This window comes from Betta splendens, chromosome 16 (assembly GCF_900634795.4).
Source record: "Betta splendens chromosome 16, fBetSpl5.4, whole genome shotgun sequence".
In the NCBI taxonomy this organism is placed as follows: domain Eukaryota; kingdom Metazoa; phylum Chordata; class Actinopteri; order Anabantiformes; family Osphronemidae; genus Betta; species Betta splendens.
In genome coordinates, this window is record NC_040896.2 from 8788435 (window position 1) to 8810563 (window position 22129).

The 22129-nt window shown below is 46.5% G+C and overlaps 1 protein-coding gene across 3 annotated transcripts in view; it reads right to left on the minus strand.

The window, feature by feature from the left end:
- Nucleotides 1-1480: 1480 nt before the first annotated feature.
- Nucleotides 1481-22129, minus strand: part of dgkb (diacylglycerol kinase, beta) — a 37859-nt gene continuing 17210 nt past the window's right edge. For all 3 annotated transcript variants that reach the window (XM_055503027.1, XM_029128024.3, XM_029128023.3), the window contains exons 17-25: nucleotides 20911-20996; nucleotides 20264-20353; nucleotides 19821-19981; nucleotides 15561-15625; nucleotides 8882-8972; nucleotides 7906-8101; nucleotides 4488-4608; nucleotides 4322-4382; nucleotides 1481-3088 (exon numbers count right to left, since the gene is read on the minus strand). In XM_055503027.1, the coding sequence (XP_055359002.1) occupies nucleotides 2981-3088; nucleotides 4322-4382; nucleotides 4488-4608; nucleotides 7906-8101; nucleotides 8882-8972; nucleotides 15561-15625; nucleotides 19821-19981; nucleotides 20264-20353; nucleotides 20911-20996 (979 nt within the window). In that variant the 3' untranslated portion in view covers nucleotides 1481-2980. The remainder of the gene's footprint in view (nucleotides 3089-4321; nucleotides 4383-4487; nucleotides 4609-7905; nucleotides 8102-8881; nucleotides 8973-15560; nucleotides 15626-19820; nucleotides 19982-20263; nucleotides 20354-20910; nucleotides 20997-22129) is intronic.

Consider the following 22129-nt stretch of genomic DNA (forward strand, 5'->3'; position numbering starts at 1 on the left):
CCTCTGTGAGCGAGGCGTTGTTGAGAATGGCGAAGACCTGCAAAAGGCACCGACCTGGAAGTGAAACACAGGTCACAGAAAAAAATAAAAATAAAAAAACCACACATGGAATGAACACAGTTATCCCGACATGAAGGTAAAAGTTTATTAGCATAATTCCTCTGATGGGCTGGGAATTTTTACCTAGAATACTGCAGAAAGAAATATAATAAAAAATTGCGTTTTGTAGCTCTCTCCTAAAATGTATTGTCTCATATGTATTCATGGTAAATAAAGTAGGTAGTACTATAATTATACACAAGTACTATAGTTAAGGAACGTATGCAGTATTTATACTTTTGCTAAATGATGCAGTACTTTGCTTCACCTCGAATGTGTGTATCTGAGGTTTTTTAAATTTAGCAATTTTGTCAAACCAATTTGAGAAAACTCAAATTCCATATGGTTTAAATACATTGTTCTGTTAGTGAAGATGTACATTTCTGTATACAGTAAATTTTAGTATTTGAGGTGATACAAACCTGCTTGTGTTTGTGTACTTCTACTAATAACTCGGATGGACTTAACTTAACATTATACATCATTGTTGTACTTACACTGCATGAACAGGTTTCATTTCGACAGACTGGACTCTGGACTGAAGAAGGATTAATTTCCACGTCTGAATATTTGTGCACTCATTAGCACCAAACCACCACATCTCTACAAATAAAACCACTGTGTAAATAATAAGCAAGTCCATCAGCAAATGATAATGAAAGTGTAAACTTAACACTCAGTTGAAAACACTACAATTTATACTAATAATAAATCATTCTGAACAAATTTGTTTAAGAAATAAACAAAATGAAAAGTGATTTGGCATTTTATGACACAATTTCCTCTGATCAGCATGAGACGCAATGTGTGACGTTCTGCTTTATGTCTCATGGTGGAGTTTGTATTGGACCTTGGTTCTCCTTTAACATCCAGCCCGGATATCATAGCATTCGCCGACTGTAGACGTTTTATAAACTTTAAGGAGCCTCTCATTGTGGGAGACACACATATAAAAGGACTGTAGCGCCCTGTCTGTTGGATGGACATATCCTCAGTCAGCGGTGGTCACGCTGGTGCCATCTTGGATCCAGGCAGGGGTCTGTTACCAGCCGGGTGAAGTGGATGCGATGTGAAGTAGTGTGTCACTCCTGCTGAACCCCCTGAGGACGGGGAAACGCGGGTCAAGTGCAGGAATCCACCCGTCTGACACTGAGACACGCGGAAAACCGAGCGCCACCGCAGGCTGGACCCGCTGGCGTCAGAAGCTGCTGCTGCTAGTTTGGTTCAATCAGGCGTTGCCGCTGGTGCTCACGTATAGTAGAAACCAAGATTTAAATTGTACTTGTAGCAACTGAATCTAATGACAGAAGACGTGTTCTCCTGGTGCGACCAAACCTCAGAAACTCAAAGGTCAAAACGTAAAGAACTCCAGGACTCTGGGTCAAACGATAAAAGCTTTTTACTATTTCCATTATGACTTTTCCAGTAAACATTGGCAGGCAGAGATCGTTTTGGGCAGAACAACACGGTGCGAGTTCTACAACGAAGCACGAAAGCAGAAAAATAAATAATACCTCGTACAAAAATACAACCTCACTGTACAAACGCTGCACCTCACGAAGCAAAGAGACGGGAGACGGGCCTCCGCTGGCGTGTGGCACTTAGAGACTCAAACAGTCAAGCCTAGACGTATTCTCATAAACATGCAGGAGTGCAGTTGTTTCAAAGAGCACTGATCAGATGTCTCAAACTGTAGATCTGTGAGAACCCACCACATTTAAAACGAATAATGTTATTTACACAGTTGCAATAATGTCTTTGGTGGTTTCTGATGTGAAGTTGTATAAACCTTAAGAAAACATGGATTCTGTCAAATATCAAATAGGATTCATTTACCTGATTGATGCGTTAAATCAAGACCAAGTGTCAACAGTCATTTTGTTTTATACTGTAGGTTAAATGACTATGCAGAGTGTGTGTTGACATCAGAACAAGCATGCGGCCCAGAAGAGGCCAAGCTGCTTCTTTGGGAGCGCGTCGTGGTTTAAACATGCAGTCGGGCTGAGCTCTAGTGAGGGAAATCAGAAGGAATCTGTGCAGCCGTCTCCCAGGTGAAGTGTGATATGGTAAAGTCGAGTACAGCTGCAGATAAAAATGCAAAAAACCATCAAGTTCCACAAGTGTCACAAGAGATGTCGGCCACTCATGCAGCACAACAGGGAAAACCGTGTGGAAAGCTCTCGTGCAACCAAAGACAAAGAGCGTCATGCATTTTTTATGAACAGTCAATAATCGCTCCTGCTCCTTCCACCGGCGGAGCGGCGGATCAAAACATGACAAGGGTGACGAGTGGGGAAGAGTAAAAGAAAGCGAAAGTGTTTCCGAGTCTCTTCACCACTTTGAGCCAAACGTAGCAGAAATGCTGAGCGGAGGAGCTTCAGGTCCAAACACGGTGGAGGAAGATCAGCTCCAGACTCCAGATATGTCGACTCCAGCAGCCAAGAACCCACTGTCCATCATGCGTTGGGTTATGCTAATGCAAAAAACCTCGAAAAAACCTTTGGAACATTAATAGCAGCAAAACATAAATAAATAAATAGATCATGTCACGTAGCACATTCATCTGTGGCCTGGCTCCACATGGCACATATCACACGAAAACGTAAAAACTGAGTGGACTTCCTGAAAAAGCTTCAGTGTTTTTAGCTAAACGACACAACACGGCGCGGATCAAAGCATCGGTCTCAAACACAGCTCACTCTGCATCGATGGAGGATCTCTCCCCGACGCCTCCGTGCTGCGCGGGACACACTGAACCTACAGGCTGCTACCGATCACCAGCCGCCGAGCGGGCGTCAAGGCCCGCCCTCAAAGGGCCAAGGGATCGGCTCCGGACCGCCGCCCTGCACCTAGCGTGACCCGGGTCAGAACACGGGCCGCGTCAGTCCTTGCCCTCGGTGCGAGTTCGTCTGAGGACGGAGGAGAAGAAGCTCCGGCCTTGAGGTGGACCCATCAGCATGGGCGCCTGGTTCTTGTGGACGATCTCGATCTGAAGAAGAGAACGCTGTTTGATTAATGTGTCAGTCCAAACATTTGTATTCTGTGTACACTCAGTGCATATTTGTATCATCTGCGAATTTGTTTTACTCAATCATTAATCCTCAATCCTTATTACAGTCATGTGACCTGAGTTGTGTCTGCTGGCATTTTAATATTTATTTGCGGTCTCAGTGTGAGAAACTTTGAGAATCCCTGGGGTTCAACTCTGTCGACACAATGCACCGAGTTATGATGCATTGTGGTGAACTGCAGACCTGATGGCTCTAATATCCTGTTTCCCTACAATGATGCTATTTGTGCTAAAGGCTGAAATCACAGATAAGGCCGATCAGCGTATGGAGCTCATCGTGATGCTGCACTAACAGTCTGAGGAAGTGATGGGGAGAGGAAACGCCGCCATCTGCATTAAAGGGGCCACATTCACTTCACAGCCACTGTTTATTGCACCCTGATGGTTTCCCTCCATTATTAAATATCATTGAACTTATACACTTGATTTGTATTTCACACAACAGCATTTGCGCGTGTTTTTTGAGTCATGTTGCACAGAAATCTTAAAGAATAATCTTAACTCATTACAATTATTTCTAGAAAGTGGTGTGAGGCAGGGATCTGCGTCGTACGTTGCGTCGAGTTACAAACAGAAGAATGGCGGTGGATTTGTTATTCATGCAGGGGAACTGGGAGGCATTTGCATAGTTGTCGTCGTTAATAATTAGTAGGGTAACATCCCATTTGAGCGGGCGTGTTTCTACCAGCGTTTATCAGGTTGGCTGATTTAAATTCAGCACCAACATACAGTACCGTTCACTCACTGCAGCACAATTATGTGTTGTCAGACGCTTTGCTCTGCAGAGACGCGCCGGCGGAGGCGAGAGCACTTGCCGGCCACTCGTTTGGACACGCGCCGCGCGGCCCGTATGTAAATCTCCGCAATGTAATTAAAGCTTAACACAACCGTCGTCACCGCGCGCCGGCAAGTTTTCATTTGGAGAAACATCTTGGACGAAGGGCAAACACTTGTTGAGACACATGTTTGAGACAGAGTCGGAGCAAATTAGTACAAGTAGGACGACTTAAGCATTTGTCATCATAAATTAGCGTGGGACAGAAACAGAGTGATGAGGAAATAGCATTATAGCAATAGATGCTAACGGGCTTGTTTAAAAATAAAAGGTGTGTTGGGTTCTAACAGAGGCTAACTGGCTCCAGTGTGACTTACGGTGCAAGGAGTCTGCATCCAAGGTTCACCATCGATCTGCATCGGAAGGGATTTACTGGTTCTGGAAGATGCAAGACAACGTCGCGGCTTTAACAGTGACAGTGAGTATTCGAAATGCAGCGAGTGACTTATTAATGACAGAAAGCGCATTTTGCTCAGCACCGACCTGATTGTCACAGACGAGCACTGAGCCAGGCGCCTCCCAGCGCTCTTCAGGCCGGTGTAGATCTGACCCATCTCCATGGCTCCTTCAAGTCCCACCACCTCCAGCAGCTGGTCAGACAAGTCTGGAAAAACAAATGATGTGACAGAAAGTCAAGAGGACAAGTAAGGACGAGAAAGAGAAGCTGAGACGCGACGCTCCCGACGTCAGACTTCCCCTTCTGACTGAAAGAAAAGACAACAACGAGCTACAAGCAAAACAGCTATTAATTAGATTGCACCGGCAATGCAAGCAATCTTGTGATAATATAATTATTAATTTCTCTTGTGTTTTGCAGTTATGAGCATTGATTTTGCCCCTGCTGGAAGCCCAGTGTCACGCAGGGCCCATCTGTTTCAGCGGCTCCTTCTGCCCCCGACTCTCCATCGACTCGTCCCTCTGCAAATTAAGAAGCTGTTGCCGCGCTGTTGGGAGCACACAGACTCTAATTGAAACTAAGACCCATTTTTAGGCTCTTGCCGCATGCGAGCGAGCGAGGGAGCGGGCGAGCGAGCCCCGTGTCACCGGCGCCGCGCCTCCTCTGTCACGTTCAGCCATGGAGCGTCGCCGCGAACGCCGCCTTTGTCCGGAGGTGTTGCCGTCGCTGCCGAGCCGCGGAGCCCAGCTGTCGCCACGGTGACGGACAGGCGTCCGTCCCGATCTGGGCGCTGACCTGTGAGTGCAGTGCTTTCCAGGGTCGAAGTGGAAGAGTGTGTGTACACACACAGCAGACCTCTTGACACCGGACTTTAAAGCTGCTCCCCCTCCCTTAAGAACTTCTCACTTCAATGCAAGCGGCTCACGCAGATCTGTGCCGACACAGAGGATGGACAGCATCGCCGCGGAGAAAGGATTCCTTGTTCTCCATGGCAACAGGGATCCTGAAGATGACAGACCCTTTGTGTCATTATGAGGTAGGGAGACTCCAGGCTTCTGCTTTAAAACATAACTTGGTCTTTCTCAGGTAGCGCCGTAGCTGATGCTTGCTTCATGACAACACAAGTAATATCAGGGAGCAGAGGCCATTTATTCTGGGGGATCGAAGTTGCTGTATGCTTGAGTTCCTGCTTAGAAAGCTGTGTTGCGTTGGGAGGTGTCTTCCAGTAGGTCCTGGTCCATCTCTTCCCCAGATACATTGCACCAACTGTACATTATAAAAGAAAATATGAGTCAGTGACTTTGAACTTGGCAGCTCCGTCTGATGCCGACTTCTGGGACCGGTGGATCATAGGCCGCGGCTCCTTTGTGTGAGCAGACGCTTCGCTCTCAATTTGTCGCTCTGGCATCCGTTGACCAACATGTTCATCACGCACATGCACGGTGTCCGGTATCAGCACATAACCAATATAAGTCACCCAGCTGTTCATGCATGAAGAAGGCTGAGCGATTTACACGAGATAAGCAGCGGGTGTCTGAAAATACGCTAAAACAAGCACCACCACACGCCTCCCGTTAGCGATGGAACAATATTTGACCGCGATAAGCAGCGCGAAGCGAGTGAGACGTATGAATGTCCAGGTTCACGAAGGCGGCGCCTCCAAACAGCTCGAGTAGCTGTCGAGGCCCGGGGCCGACCTGACACATGCGGAGCGACAGGACGAGAGCCCTGGAACCGGACGGACAGTGAGTGAGCAGAGCGGCGCCAGCGGCCGATCACAGGAGTTAGAACTGAAGGGGGATGGCGTCGGCGGCGGAGGCCCCTCCTCCAGTGAAAGCTTCATGGGACTTGTCACGGGGCATCAGTCCCAGGCGTCAGCGCCTCCACCCACGCATGGATCCCCACCACCACCCACCTCTGCAAAAACCTCAGTCCCATTCTAAATAATTCACTCCGCAGCCATTCCCTTCCACCTGAGGGGCTTGTCTCCTGGCGTCACCAGCGGGACGGTTTAACAGCTCCCGAAAGGTCAGGCTTTTTTGTTTGTGTGTGTGTGTTTTTATCCTCCAGCTTCTCATCCACACATTCACAAACACACAGAATAATCCCAGCCATCAGTTTGATCCGCGTGTCGTGCTCCCTCTGCTCTAATGTGCTCCGGTGTTTACCTCCAAACCTGCCGCTCGTTGATCCGACGAGTTCGGCCGCTGAACCTCGAGGGCACCTTCAGCAAGGGTGCGCACACACACGCACACGCACACACACACACACACACATCGATATACTGTACGAGGCTCAGAAAAGCGAGCGCACACAAAGACACTGTGTCTAAGTGCCTTCCCAGGTTCTGATCGTGGCCTTTTCTACCCACCCACCACAAAACCATTGATTTTTATTGAGGGGTTAATGGAAAGTACTTCGGAGTGAAGTTGGGCTTTGATTGATCATCTACTTTCCTCACAGTCTGCGTTCGTCTGACTGAACCTGTGTGAAAGTCACTTCACATTAGAGGAGCTTCATCTTCAGTCTTGGGTTCACTATTAAGGGCTTCCTCTCTCTCATCTCTCACCAACCTTTACAACATCCAAACCATCTATTTTATATTACAATGAATGCTGCTGTGAGCAACAAGGCTACGTAATCCACTAGAAACCAAAGAAAGAAACCTTCAGACAGCTTTGCCCATTGTAGATCTGTTTTTCCAGCAGTCATGTCCAGGCCCTTGAAGGCTCCCAAGGGATCCCTGGTAGCCATGTCTGGAGATCCTCACCGGCTTGACCTGCTTCAGCTCTGACAGTGACTGTAACACTCAGTTTATCTTGAAGCGCTAAGAAGCAACACACTATCGCACCAGGAAACCCCAAACCAACTGTGCAGCACCTGGATGAGTGGACCGAAATATAAAATTCATAAATGTTATTATTAGACGGGACCCAACACTTTTTTTTGCTCACAGCATTTCACCCGTTACCTCGGATCAGATGACTCATTCTGCTGCGTTCATTCAGTTATTGCCATTGACGGGCTTCCTTTTGACGTAAATGGATTCAGGGGGTTTGCCCACCACCCCCTCCAGTCCGCTCCGATTAACCAAGCCTGTCCACGCAGGCCATTAACACACGAGTGACAGATCCAAACACTGACATGATTGTGCCTCCTCTGCGCAGAGAAACCCTGCTGCCTGTGATTCACCTTGTCGTGGGTAAAATATTCATGCACTCCGGGAAAGTTTGGCCCAAAGTTCAGTCTGTGATGTGTGCGATTGGAGCAAGGACACGGGCTGCACGCGCCTGATGCGAGTCGGGACTAGTTCATTTACAGTATTATCGCCCAATAGCACAAACCAGTGATGATCTACTTAAGGTGAAGTGCTTTAAAAGGGGCGGATGACTCATCCATTAAGCCGTGATGTGTGATTTTCAAACGCTCCCTGTAGCAGTGAGCGCGTGTGTGAGTGAGACAACAGGAAGTTGTGCCGCTGGTAGAATGATGCTGTCGCGTTACCTTGAACTGCAAACATCAGCTCTTTGGGGTCGAGCACTGGCGTCCTCTTGTCTTGGCCCTTTTTGCCCCCCTTGCGGTTGCCCCGTCTCTTCTTGCTCTTGCCCCAAAGGTTGGAGCCGCCGTGCATGCTGGGAATGTTGAGGATGGCGATGCCTTCCAGGGAGATGCTGCTGAGGTCGAGCGTGACACCATCACACTATAAAGGAGGAGGAAGATGTGACTCCATCACAGTCGAACCTCAACCTTTCTGCACACGGGACCAGATCTGGACCGCGTCTGGAGAACCGGGTCCAAACACGGTTCTATGCTGCATGGAGCATCTTTACAGCAGCAGGTGGAGGTAAATGACTCAACAGACCTACTGCACATGCTCCACCTAAATCTGAATTTCCCTGTGAACCTCAGCCTCACGCTCCATTTTCCTCTCGCTACAGTTTTTGCCAGTTTGATCCCATTAAGCTGAAAAGACTTCATCAAGAATAATAATCTGTTGTCAAACATGTAATAGTCTGAGCGCTAATACCCTGGAGGAGCCCGGTAATTCTCTGTATTTACCTTCACCTCCGTACCTGTTCTACCTCACTAGGTACTTAAGCAGCGATAATTAATAAAGACCTCTTCACTGTGTGGAAAGCTCAGAGAGGGAAAGATGAATTGTATAGGCGCCATCTTCATTATCACTCAATATCACACACAGCAGGGTCATGTAGGGCTAATTACCTGTGTGTTGAACTGAGACTGAGAGAGTGTGGAGGTGCCCAGATAGCCTTCACACATGCTCACTGTGTCTGGGCGATTGTCAAACTAGTACAACATTGTGTTATTTATAGGATAGGACTTGACCAGAAGCCATATTTTGTACATGTGCCAGCAAACACAGAATGTGGATTCACATAAAGAAGTTTTAGGAAGGAAAATTCAACAAATGGTGACTTTAAACTGTTTTTCTTCTTGGAATACAGAAGGTTTGCTTTACCTCAACCTCCAGAAAGTCGTGGAGCTTCTTACATGTGGCCGAAAAGGTCTCCGAAGTGCCAAACTCAAAGTACCAGAGCTTATTCTTTGTTCTGAAAAAGACAAGACAACAGGAACTGCAAAGGGACCACGAAAAGGAGGAAACGGGAGTGTTTTCCCCCCACATCAAAATCTGAGGCTTGTGCAGTCTCCTCCCTCTCTCTAGTGCCGGCCCTGTGAAAAGGAAACACAGCTGTTCTGCAAGAGCTGCATTTGTGTGCGCTCCTATTTAGCGATGTGACAATCACACAGTTATTAATCTCCAAATGATGCGCGTGCGTTCATTAATTGCATGGCTACAACTGTTAGCGGTTGAGGAGGCGTCTGTGGGACCAGTGCAGCCCGGCTTTGCAGCCCTGTGAGGGGTGGAAGGGGAGCTGCCCCTCCAATTAGCAGAGGACAGAGCTCTGAGAGCGCTTTGCTCTCCAAAGGTAAACGCTCCCATTGCTCAGGCTGATTATCAGTGACCTCACAGGCCCGACTCACCATCTGCCCACATGCACGGACACAAGAATGCCCTTTAATCAGAAACTCATAACCTTCTCAAAACTGACTAGATAGTAATCGTGCACATAACAAGTTTAAGCTATTCAGGAAGTGTTTTCATCCTAAAAGCGTCCTTTAAATTTTACTGCAATCAGAAGAATCTGTGTGAGCGAAAAACGCTTTTGATCCCTCGAAGATCAACAACAGACAAGAGCATGATTTATCTGGAAGCTCGAAGGACAAGAAAGCCGACAACAGTGCTGACATGCAGAACTGAGAACAGTAAAAAATGGCCTTCTCTTAGCTGGAATCAAAGCACTACACGAGGGGCGTATTAGTATAAGCAGAGTAACAATCACTGAATTATTGATTTCCTCATTAGGACTTTTGTCAGGACCATTTAGCCACTTTATAAATGAGCTTTCATTAGGATACTTGCAAGGTAGCCCAACTCGCAGTTGATTTATAATCTGCAACCTGGTCAATAGCTCAGAGATGGGAGCAGGGAGGTGGGAAGAGGCGGGAGGGCGTCAGGGCCACGCTGCGACGCGTTAAACAACAACAAAGCAGCCCACATCCCCTCCATCATCACCATCAAACCCCAGACGAGGCAACAAATGACTGATGGACACAAAGAAGCTACGTGGCTAGTTCTCACTTTGTCATCGGCGGTTGGAATACGTGGGTCTGAGGTGAGGCTGACTGAACTAGAACTAGAGACTAGGGCGAAGGCCAACTGGTGCCAAACGCATGAAACCAAAGCATCTTTACGAACAGGTCGAGTAGGAGACAAAGCTCTAACTGTCCTGTCAATTCCCACCACTTAACCTAACAAGCGCATCACGGCAACAAATCACCTCGTGTCCCTGCTCATTAGGTAATTAGGACCTTCGCATCGGCCGGATTGAACGCGGGTTCTGCCAACTCATGCTAAACGCCGGACTTATGTGAAGACTGACCAGGAGCAGCAGTCCTGGGATTGATGGGGAGTCCATCAGCGCAAAATGAGACCTTTAAGGCAGATTAGGGGGGTTTTACTGTACAAATGCAATAAGTACACATGAAGAACCCTGGTCTGACCTCACGTCTGTATCTTTAGGACGTCTTAGAAGTTCAGTCAATTTTAGTAGCATCAACTGAAACCAGAAGCAAAATGTGGCAACTTCTTTGCTGTAATTCTATACATAAATGCAAAATGTGCTGTAATAATAACCTGCGCGATCAGCTGTCGGAGTCACAGCTGACAGGCCAAAACGAAAACAGCGGCTCAGGTTTCCAGAGCCTCTGCGGTGCCATTCATTTGCACAAACAAATCCTGAGACGAGGGAAGTCAAACACGAACCGCGCGGTCGAGACGACACAACCGCACGGAGCGTCAGCAGGTGAGTGAGTGGAGCGACAGAGGATGAGACGAGCGGCCTGAATCCCGACGACGCGGCCGTGTTCTCGAGCTAGCGCGACTTGGCCCCAGCGTATTACAGGATGTCAGCGGCGATGAGCTTCACTGCAGCGCCGCTGACCCGAGGCTACGGCACCTTTAGATGCACTTTCCACGGCCACACTGAACGCCGCGCACAGCGCCATTGATTTTCTTCCCCCCTGACACTTAATCTAACCCACGATGATCTATGACCTTATTTTCACACTAATTTGTTCCTGATCAGAGGTGATAAATATCACATTGACATTACCAACTCTTTGTGCATTGCATCAATGCTCCGTTTTGTTTAACATGACACTGCCCAAAGCGCTCAGACTCCGACTGGCAGCTTGAGAAATGACCTGAGCTGCACCGCGTTGCCTTCAGAGATGCAGCCAGCACTTTGAAAAATGTATTTCTTTTGGTTTCACTGCAATGCTTTCAATGTTTTATTTTTTTTTAATCAAAACTACTAAAAACTAAACAAGTTTTCTTTATAAATGATCATGGGCTACTGTCATTCAACATTTTGTCATATGATTCATATGACAATGATAATACATTTTTAAAAAATAGACATTTTTATTTTAATTAATTATAAAAAAATATTTCTACAATTTCAATATCTATATGTTGACATGAAGCAAGTCTGAAGCTAATTACAAACAACCTGACTTTGAGTTTTAAAATCACTGACTCAGCGCTTCCTGTTAAGTTTACCAAAGCTTTTGGCTTATCACTCGTCAAAGACAAGCAACATCAGCTCCTCAGCTTACAAAGGTTTTAAATATCTGAATGAGAACAATGAAAGAAAACACTGAACTATGGAGATGTGGGCCATAAACGACTGGTTCCCTCAAAAAGCTGAACAAGATGGAAGACAACGAGGTAGAAAGTGGTCAAATATTCTCTAGGTCGCTGAAGCTGGTGATTATACATATTCGATCACTGAATCTACTGAAGCTGAGCTTGAAGGACTGTTGGACACTTTAAAGCCAATCATTTGCATATGACGTATCAACAAGCGCCATCATCAGCATTCACTTGAGTCTGTGCGAGACACAAACCCGCTGTAACAAAGTGATGCTGTTAAATAATGAGGCCTGAAGTCATTTAACGTGTTTCTCCAAGGTCTGACACCTGCAGCAGCTCCAGCAGGAGAAGGTATTTTAGTCTGAGCTAAGACGCCAGTCAGTCACTTGTCTTTTCTCCTTCTTTAGTTCTGTATTGATTTCACACGTTGTCGTGCATCCAGACGATTCTCACACCAGCAGCTCGTGCAGTTTGAAGCAGAAACAGTCACTACAATCTTTGTTGTTGCTAAAATGTTTATGATTGTGGTCATTTGTACAGCGTTTCTTTTTTACTGCTCAGCCATGAATGTGCAGGTTGAAGGCGTTTGTGTGATTGCGGCTGCACATGTGTGTGCCCATGGGTGTGTATCTGTGTCTCACTGCTGCGCTGGAGACAGGGCCACAGGTGAGATCCCTCTAAATTACACACAAGTGCTCATTAATTATAGATGACACTTTGGTCACATAAATGATTTCATCCTCAAATGATGTCCGAGGGCGGCCGCTGCTGAGGTCCACCGTGTGTGTGTGTGTGTGTGTGTGTGTGTGTGTGTGTGTGTGTCCTGCTGAGTTGGGAACAGCCACAGGTGATAACGCATTAAACACACACACGCACACACACACACACACACACACACACACACACACACACACACACACACACGCACGCACACACGCACACACGCACACACACACACAAACGTTATGGTGGGAGGTTGATGGGTGTGTGTGTGTGTTGGTGAATCTGGCCACACATCCAGCACATCGCAGGCTTTGATGAACATACTCATTATGCTAAAAAGAGCTCCATGCCTGGGCTTCCCTGTGCCTTCAGGAAAGGTTAACTCAGGCTGGTTACACAGCACAGCGAGAGCCTGTGGGCACACGGGGGCAGAGTGGCTCTGGAGGAGCGTGCTGACTGCATTAGGTGTCTCGACCAGAAATAGGGTCGGTATGCAGAGCAAATATCATGGGAACATCAAGGTGCAATGACTGATGCCGCTGAATAAACAAACATCACAAGTGAAGCCACAGCAGTGTTGCTGTGGTGCAGCTGAAAGGTCCCACACACACACACACACACACACACACACACACACACACACACACACACACACACACACACACACACACACACACACACACACACACACACCTGACATCAGGGATGAGCTGAAAGAAAAAGCTGCACAGACAAAAGATTCGAACCATCCTCAGCGACCTCAAAAAAAGAAAATGACCATTGAGCTAATTTACCTTTAAAATGTGATCTTAATTGGTTTGATTGTCATCCCTGTCAATAGAAACAGCTAATTGCACATAAATGTGTTTGGTTACTGCTGCTCTGAACTTGGGTTTGAGCTGTACAGCGTAAAGCCTTAATTCCTCGCCTACACTTGCTTTCTCTCACCACCCGTGCCTCCCTCTCTCTCTCTCTCTCTCTCTCTCTCGCTCTCTCGCTCGCTCTCCACGTCAGAGATTAGTGGGTAATTACACGAGAGATCAGCAAAAAAATGTAAGAAGAGAGGGAGTAGGTGACTGGTGTGTTTTAACAAAGCCGCCGTGGAGGACAGGTGATGGGGGAGGGGGCGGTGCAGCCCTCGTCACGGGCCGACTGATTGTCTGCTTTTAATCCTCGACCTCATTATCACCTCCAGGTCCGGCAGTGGCAGTAAATGAATCTATCTGCCGAGTGTCAAATCTTCACACCTTCGCCCTGGTAATCACCCCAAGGTGCAAATACAGAAGATGGATAGAATGAGAGAAACGAACAGGAGATGACAGAGCGTGTGACCCCTGCTTTTCATCAACAAATCCCCTCATTTCATAATTAGGTAAATCTGCATGGTGTTGTTTGGTAATTAAAGCTGATTAAATATGTCGTTTCTTTAAGGTCAAACGGAGACAAAATGTATAGATTTGGTGCATGGAACAACCATTAATGCTGATTAGCTCATATTCTGGTCTCCTTTCTATTTATTTTGCCCTTGAAATTTTCAGGAAAAGAGGAAGGTTAGATAGTTAATTAAAAAATATTCAAAAAAAAAGACAAGTCGCTTGCTACAAACCTTGTGTGAACCGTTGACAAAAGACAGTTTTAACAAACAAAATATTAAAATAATTGGTGATAATTGGTAAGTCCTATTTTTAAAATATATTAAAATATCATATCTGATGTTAGATGATCCAGTTGTGAATGTTATCTTATTATTATATATTTTAAAGCTGGAAGTGTTGATCAGCCTGGCAGTAAATTATATAAAGTGTATTATTGTGTTATTCAAACCTTAGAAAACTCACAGTGTGGATTTAAAGTAACAAAAAGTGTTTGGATTTTAATTTATATTATTAATGTGATAAAATTAAACAAGTATTAATTAGTTATATTTCACTTCTTGGAGATGAAGAAGAACGGTTGCTTGGTAACTGTTTAAAGCTGTTAATTAAAAAAAAAAAAACTTTTTAGGCGTCACAGCTTTTTTATTGCTGCTCACTGTAAGTGTGTAGTGATTCTGTGGCCTTAAAACCTGAGCGACTGTTTTTATTTATTTATTATGTTTTAATTTGCCTCCGTGGATAAACTTGGTCCTAATCATATTACTGTAGACTGTAATCATATTAGTTTGATTTGAATCATGAGAAGCTCAAATACTCTCATTTCTTTTAATTTCACCAAGTTACGAGTGAAATAAAATCTTCTCCGGAACACATCACACTCTGCTTCTAATGTCACCAAACTTCCTCCAGCTGCAGGAAAATTACTCTGTGATAACTTGCAATATACTTCCAATGGACATGAGCCCTTTGGACAAATCCAACAAAATCTATGCCACCTTGAAAAACTATAATCATGCATTATTGAACTGCCAAGGATAGTGTATAATAGAGAGATCCTAAACCCATTCCCACTCCTGAATTATTAACTGAATTCAAATAACAGACAGAATAATTTTCTTAAAATATCTCAATCATTTTTCACAAAAGCTTAAAAAGGGGTAAAACAACAGAGATGCAGCTCATGGGAGCTTCAAGGAGGAAGAAACAAGTTTGTTACGAACGTTTAACGACTTCGGGGGGAAACAGGACGATCACCACTCACATTCAAAGTCCCTCCTGCTTGTTGGCATTTCTGCGTCGTCGCTCATTCTGCTCATTAACCCGCAACACGACAGGGCAGAGTTTAACCGACTTCCTGTTGGACTTTATGCTCGTGCGGCTGCATGTTTGAGCAACGAGCAGCAGAAGAGTAGTTGGCTAAATGTTGTACTAAGATTGTAGTAAAATATGATAATGAGTACAAATGAGATTATTAGGAAGCTGTGTGCCATCGCTCTGACTGATCCATGATGTCAAACTAGCCAAGCAAATTCAATTAGGCCTGCAATTACTCCCTGGCGCTAGTGGAGACGTATGGGAGGCGTTAAATATTGATGGAAACATAGATGCCACATTTGTTCCTCCCCAAAGGTGAACACATCTCCTCAAGGTAATCACGAATGCTAAATACGAGGCCAGTCCATTCGTCACAGTAAGAGTCACAGCAGCCACGCTGCAGATGCACCACTTCTGGTGGTGGAGAGATACTTCTTACTGGATTCCCTTCATTTTGTTCGGCCGAGTCTTCTTTTAGCGCCTTATCGTGTTTAAACATACAGACGTACCTGCTGTTGAACTTCTCAGGATGCTTCTCCCTCATAACGTGGAAACGATGTGCGATGGATGCGTCCTGTGGGAGAGAATCAAACCTTTAGCTAACAAATACAAGAAGTGCATTCAGACAGGAGAACGATGGTGGAGAACCAGAACCGGGCTCAGTGGGCGGCCATCGGCCCCCACCGGGTCAGGAGAAGAGCACTCATCTGACACTCAAATAGGAAATGATGCTTTAACATCCAAAGCATCCTCTCCCACAGCCCTAGCGACTTCTCAAATGATGCCCTTTGTGCCCCTCGAACATCTTTATGACATAAGCTGCGTGAAGAAGCTGGAAGCTGCGATCGAGTGTGGGATGAAAACGCATCGACAGAAACCCTGATGAACAACACACCGACTCCACACGGGCTAATTAATTAAACACACATTGTGAGTAATCACAGCTTCCAACTAACCTACAGGATGCTGCCGACACCCTGGCAACCACATTGCCCCCCCTTCATTTTCTATATATGTCACTCTCGACCTCTCTCTCACCCTTCGATTCGCTCCCGCTCTCTGTGACCCGTGGCAAAAAGTGCAGCCACGTTGGAGCTCTCGCTGTTAAGGTTTATGCTACATATGTTAGCGTGGTGTAACTGATGGAGACACTTCGTCAGTACATTAGCACCATCTCAGGCTGGCAAGACTGTTAATATAGGATGTAAGCGCGAACATATGGCGTATTTATTTTAAATAGAATCAATGCAGTAATAGACAGGATATTCCTTTAAAATGACCAAAAATAAATGCTGTTCTAGGAAATCCAGGTTCAAATCACTGGAGAAGGAGTCAGAATATTTTGTTTTCAACAGCGGATGTTGAGTAAGTTACTCACTTCGCTTTGCTGACTGTAAACGTAGAAGGACCAGTAGAGCTGCTATTAGAAGCCAACGAAGCAGCCACTGAGCGTTGGTATGAAAAAAACCCCACAGATTTCCATTTTTAAATCAGGCAGGAGGAAAACGCTGCCAATGAAACGGACTGAAACCAAGACGGAAAACTTGTCCAGCTCTGAAAACAGCGAGAGTCAGAGAAAGTTGATGTAAACTTTCTGGGTTTGTTCCTCTCCCCCCTCCGCTGAAGCAATCTGTTTTGACCCACTCCGTTTTGAGTGGCACTATTGAAACAGCACCTACAGGGAGGACCCCCTGCTAGCTCTCTGTACTAAAATTTAGCAGAAGCCAAAAGAGAAAAATCAATGGAGCTTCTCTTGATGTCTCTTCAAGACGCTGTAAGCAGAAGACCAAAAGATTTCTTCCCGATCCCCGCAGACTCGCCTCACGCTTCCAGCGCGAGCCGGCGAGGTGAGATGATGGATGTATCTGAGAGATTGTAACTTGATTTTCTTACAAACAGGACAATAGCTGCAAACAAGACGAGCAGAAGCGAGGAGAGGGCGTCTCCCCTTTGGTTTGGGGTCTATTCTCTGTACGAGTGGAGCAGTGGCGAGCGAAGACGATGCACCTCGTCCGGCAGCAGCGAAGCAGCGGCTTCAAAACTCACTTCAGAAAATACCATTCAGCAACGCTCTTATTTTATTACTTTGATCAATAGCAGGAAAACTAGGAACTTTTGTGCAAATCACAGTAATTCAAGTGTGAGGCATCAGTTCAGAGCATTTAGCAGTGAACCAGGAGGTCAACGCTGGCCACGCTCTTATTTTGAAATGTTTTCACAGCTAAACTCATTAATTAATCACAGAGCAGGTGATGAATTTGACTTTTCTAACAATTGACAGGCCGAGTGTTCTTTTGGTGTTGGGATCAAACGTTAGAGACGGCTGAACACGAGATTTAGATGGATGGATTTAGAAACGCTCAGATTCAGGTATTTGTGAGGCAGTGTTAGAATCGCTATGGAGACAACAACAAGAATCAAGATCTTCCACCACAAGGAGCTGACTTTTTTCCAGGTTTTAATTAATTAATTTGATAATTATTACATCATATATGTAACATATATGAGTATGAGTATTTTAAGGCTAGACTTCGAACCTTCACTCCAGCAGGAGGAGCCTTGACTTTGTCGACGCGTGTAGGACGCGTTCTAGCGTCGACGCCCCGGAGCCGCGGGAGGCCGTCGGCAGCCTCACCCGTCTCCCCCCAGCTGCCCTCCAATAATTACCAATGTAAAAATGAACACGGGACATGTGTAATGTGGGCTCATAGCTCAAAGTTTAGTCCAATTATGAGTGGGCCCAGTGGTTTGATGTGCCTTTCACCACAGGCTGGAGTAATGGCTTTGACGTGAGTGCCAGGGTCATTAGGCCGACTGACTGCATTATGCTAGTGGAGCGTGCTCGGTGATTAGTTCTGTCTCTCACCCCTGGCCCTGATTGAGATCATTACACTTCACGTCACTTCCACATCCTCCCAAAGGGATGGCAACATTAATTCTCATCCAACGAGGCCGTGGCAGAGGGTTGGGCTGGAGGAACTGCCAAAAAGAAAAAAAAAAACAAGAGACGGTACCTTTTTGGAAGAATGACCTGAGCTGTGGGCTTAAAATGTCTCGGAAAAAGAAGCTGTACAGCGTCTGCTTCCGTCTGTCTGTCTGTCAGCCACGGACACTAATGATTTGAGTCAGCAATCGGAGAAATGGAAATTTAGAAAGATCTGAAAGCCTCCTCCCAACGCCAGACTGCAGCGCGGCGGCAGCCGAGCTCCGCGTCCGCGGCGGCGCCTACTGCTGATCCTTCCATTTCCACGGCGTCATTACAGAAACAATCTGCTCCGCATCTGCATAATCTCTGAGCTAATTATTAGCTTGACTTGTCCTATAATCTTCATTTTCCCCCCTTTGTCACCAAATATTATACAGTATCACACTCAAATCCATGGAGAGAGAGCTCAGCGTCGTTAATCCCCCACAAACAACTTCATTTGTCATTGTCACGCCTGATGGATACGAATCCCGGAACGGAGCCGCGTGTGACGACTTCATGAACCTCCAGGACAAAGTTCTCACTGGAGCCGGTTCCGTCAGGACCCAACCAGCCCCGCGCGCCTGTGTGTGTTTTCCAGGCCCGCAGCTGATGCCGTTGTGTTTCCAGCGGTCCCTGGGTCTCACTTAGCGCGTTCCCTGTGGAGCTTTCTTGTAAACAAACAAACTCAAACTCATGCTTACAGTAGATCTCACCCAGATTAGGTTTCCTCCTGAGGCCTGAAAAAGCCCAGATAGTTCGTTTCATAAGAAATTAGTGATGCGCATGTAATAATACAGTCACGTTCAGAGGGGATTTATTTTGCTGTGTGAGGACAAAACCAAAGCTTCAAAGGCCTCAACCATCAGCTGCCGATCACCTGGACCCGGCGGTATTTTGTGTTGAACGTGTGGGAGATCAACCCCTTCACACGCGATCACACAGTCGGTACCGCAGACGGATCGCAGCCATTGTTCTCCTCTGTCACAATGTTAACAAGACCTGTCCTCTAATATCCTCTAATGTTGTCATTAGGGGCCCGGGCTGGAGGTGTTATTCAACTAACATTTGTAAGGCCATGCATCACTTACATCCCTGCCGCAGTCTGTATGAAGCCCACGACGCCGACAGGCTCCCTCCTCTGCCACCTGCAAATGTCAATTACCATATTTCCTCCTGACATTTATCAGTAATGCCTAACATGAGGTACGTGAAATCAGTGTCATTATGGAGGAGATGGACAGGGGGGCGCTGATGGCTGCGTTACTGCATGCAGATACACAACAGGGCTTGTGTATTGATCAGAGGTAGTTGAGGCTTGAGCACATCTCAATAAAGGCCTAACCAGAGTGTGATCACCACAAATAAATGGAGTGATTAGGCTCTTACTGCAGCGGCGTATCGTTTTTTTATTCCAGCTTTAATAGCAGACACAAGTATTATTGACATGGACCAGATAATTTCCAGTCCGCGCGTCCGCCCTGCAGCAGCTTCTGCCTTTGTTCTGCTTTAGTTTGTATTTGGCTTAAGCTGTTGGCACCTTTGCTATTCTGTCGCTGAGACTCTTTGTCACCGTGATTAAACTTAACTTCGGTGTGAAAGGTTTGAAAAAGGTGCCATGTGCTTTTTCCAGCAGCAGCAGCAGCAGCGTGTTATTACTGCCGCGCTGCCGTCACAGCCGAGAAGCTCCATCGTGTGCACGAAGATCATGAATATAAAGGAAGCCAATAATACAAACAACCGCGAATTTGAAAGTTACGCCCAATTAGGAGTTGTGTGTTAATTGACGTGAGGTCTGACTCACCACTCCGATGGAGAAGTAGTTGTTTATAATGCTGTAAGGCACCGGGTCGCCGCGCTCCTCCTTGTCTGTGGGTGTCACATCAATCTTCCAGCGATCCAGCATCACCTCCGCACTGTTCTCAACGTCCCGCAGGATCTTCAGGAGGCTCTCGCCCTCGTAGCCTTGCAGAGAACACATAAACAGAGCTTTACACTATAATAAAGACCGTCTGTTTGTTGGCTTGGTCAGACATCACCTACAAACACATGAGACTGTGCACCTACTGCCATATGCACCTATATATGACAGTGTGTTTTAGGTCTAGGTGTCCTGTGAGAGAGAAAGCATTAAAACAAATCAAGCACCTTTTTAAATAAACAATACGAGAGGTGATATTTTTAGTATTTAATGTAAGAAGATGAACTGAGGCCATGATTTCGGTGTCATGCATCTATTTTCACTACCTCCGCCCCATCGCAGACATCGAGCCAGATCGTTGCCTGTGCCAAGAGGAAGTATGCACACGGGGGGGTTCCTGTCCAGGTTGGCCTTATCTGGAGCAGAGGGGCGAGAAACAGCACCGCGTGAAGCGTGGCCCCAACACGCAAACACTCTCCCGCTTGCAATCAAAGCGTCAAATCCATTTTGCAGGAGCGCTGGTAAAACTACAAGTCAATATGAATGTCCAGTTGTAAAGTCTATTTTAAGACACACATTTTGCCTGGTGCTTATTATCGCTCTTTGTTTTGATTGATAAAAAATTGAGGCAATTTTTGAGAGTCTGAAGAAGCAGCGCATCTCCAAGACCGAATAGAGGAGACCAGGTGATTTTTTTCTCCCAAATGATGACTAATATGTTGTTTTCCAACGTAATCATACTATTTTACCACCTCTGAATACGCAGGCTCCCACGTAATGGAAATGTTTATATAGACGCCATAGAGTAAGCTCCACCACTTCAGGCTGACCGGCAGCAGAACTGATGAAAACAAACACTGTTTGGCCAGAAGTCACCATATATTTAAAGACAGCAGTACACGTGGAAAAAGGACCTAAAAGCAGTGCAAGGTCCAACCTCCTGACAACTATATGTGTAGAATATGTTCTGTACCGATGAAGTCCAGGATCCAGCCCACGGTGCCGTCGCCTCCACACGTCAGCACTCTGAAGTCAGGAACATCTCTGAAGAAGTTCAGCCTGTGAAGAAACAGATCTCTGCACATTACTCAACTCATGATTATACAGTGTACAGTACCTACACACTTTATACAGTATTATGCTGATTTAATGCCAGTGTAGTATCACTGCTCTGTTCTAAAGTACTTCGACACCTCGTGTTTATTGTAGAGGACGTTTCATCTTCATGCGTCTGCATTAAAACCAGTCTATCAGTGTTTCGCGTCACATTGTTCAGTTCAGCCCTCCACCACTGCTTCAAACCCTCACTAATCTCACCAAATAGCACATGTCGCATTGACAATTACTCATTCAGCGAGCTGGCCTGCCTGTTCGGGGACTAATTGGATCACGACAGGCAATGTTCAGTCCAACTTCTTCCGTTCCTTCACAATAACAAAGCCTTAACTGAATGAGCCAGACTCTGAGCCTCGCATGGCGGCTAAATGACTCGCTCAATTACTCTCCAACTGGGACCGCAAACCACATTAGGCCAAAACAGACGGCCGCCAACATGAAAGGCAACTTTGGGCATATGTAAATACCAAGAAACAAACACTTAATTTGCTGTAATTGTGTTAGCGAGGCAGCTAATTGACAGCAGTGCGTGCGGCTGCCTCGGCCTGCGTGTCCGACGGTGACCGTTCACCTCGCTAATGTGCTCTGCAGTGGATACACCTGACAGAGTCCTGACGGGGTCACAGGGGAGTGGGAGGGGACATCTGTAATGTTCTCAGCTCTGGGTCCAGATATCAGGGAGGCAGGTGATGCTGAGCCACGTGGACGGGCGGGCGGGCGCGCACGTACGCGCGCACGCGCGCACGCGCGCACGCACGCACGCGCGCACGCACGCACGCACACACGCACACACGCACACACACACACCTTCTGGCCCGGACCCGTGCGCCGGGCCTGTTTATTTTTTATAAGTACCAGAGACTCTGTTTTCAGGTCTAATCAAAGCCAAACAAGGTGGCGGCACGGCGGCGACGCATTCCTGTGTCTTTAACTGCCGCTGGACGCAAACGGCAAAGTGGAGGAGGCTTATGCATGTAAATGATCCATTCCTTGGCCTAATCACAGACGTGAACCGTAGGAAACCTGCACAGCCGCAGCCGGCGGTGAGCGGCTCGTCTGTATGCGTGCGCACACGT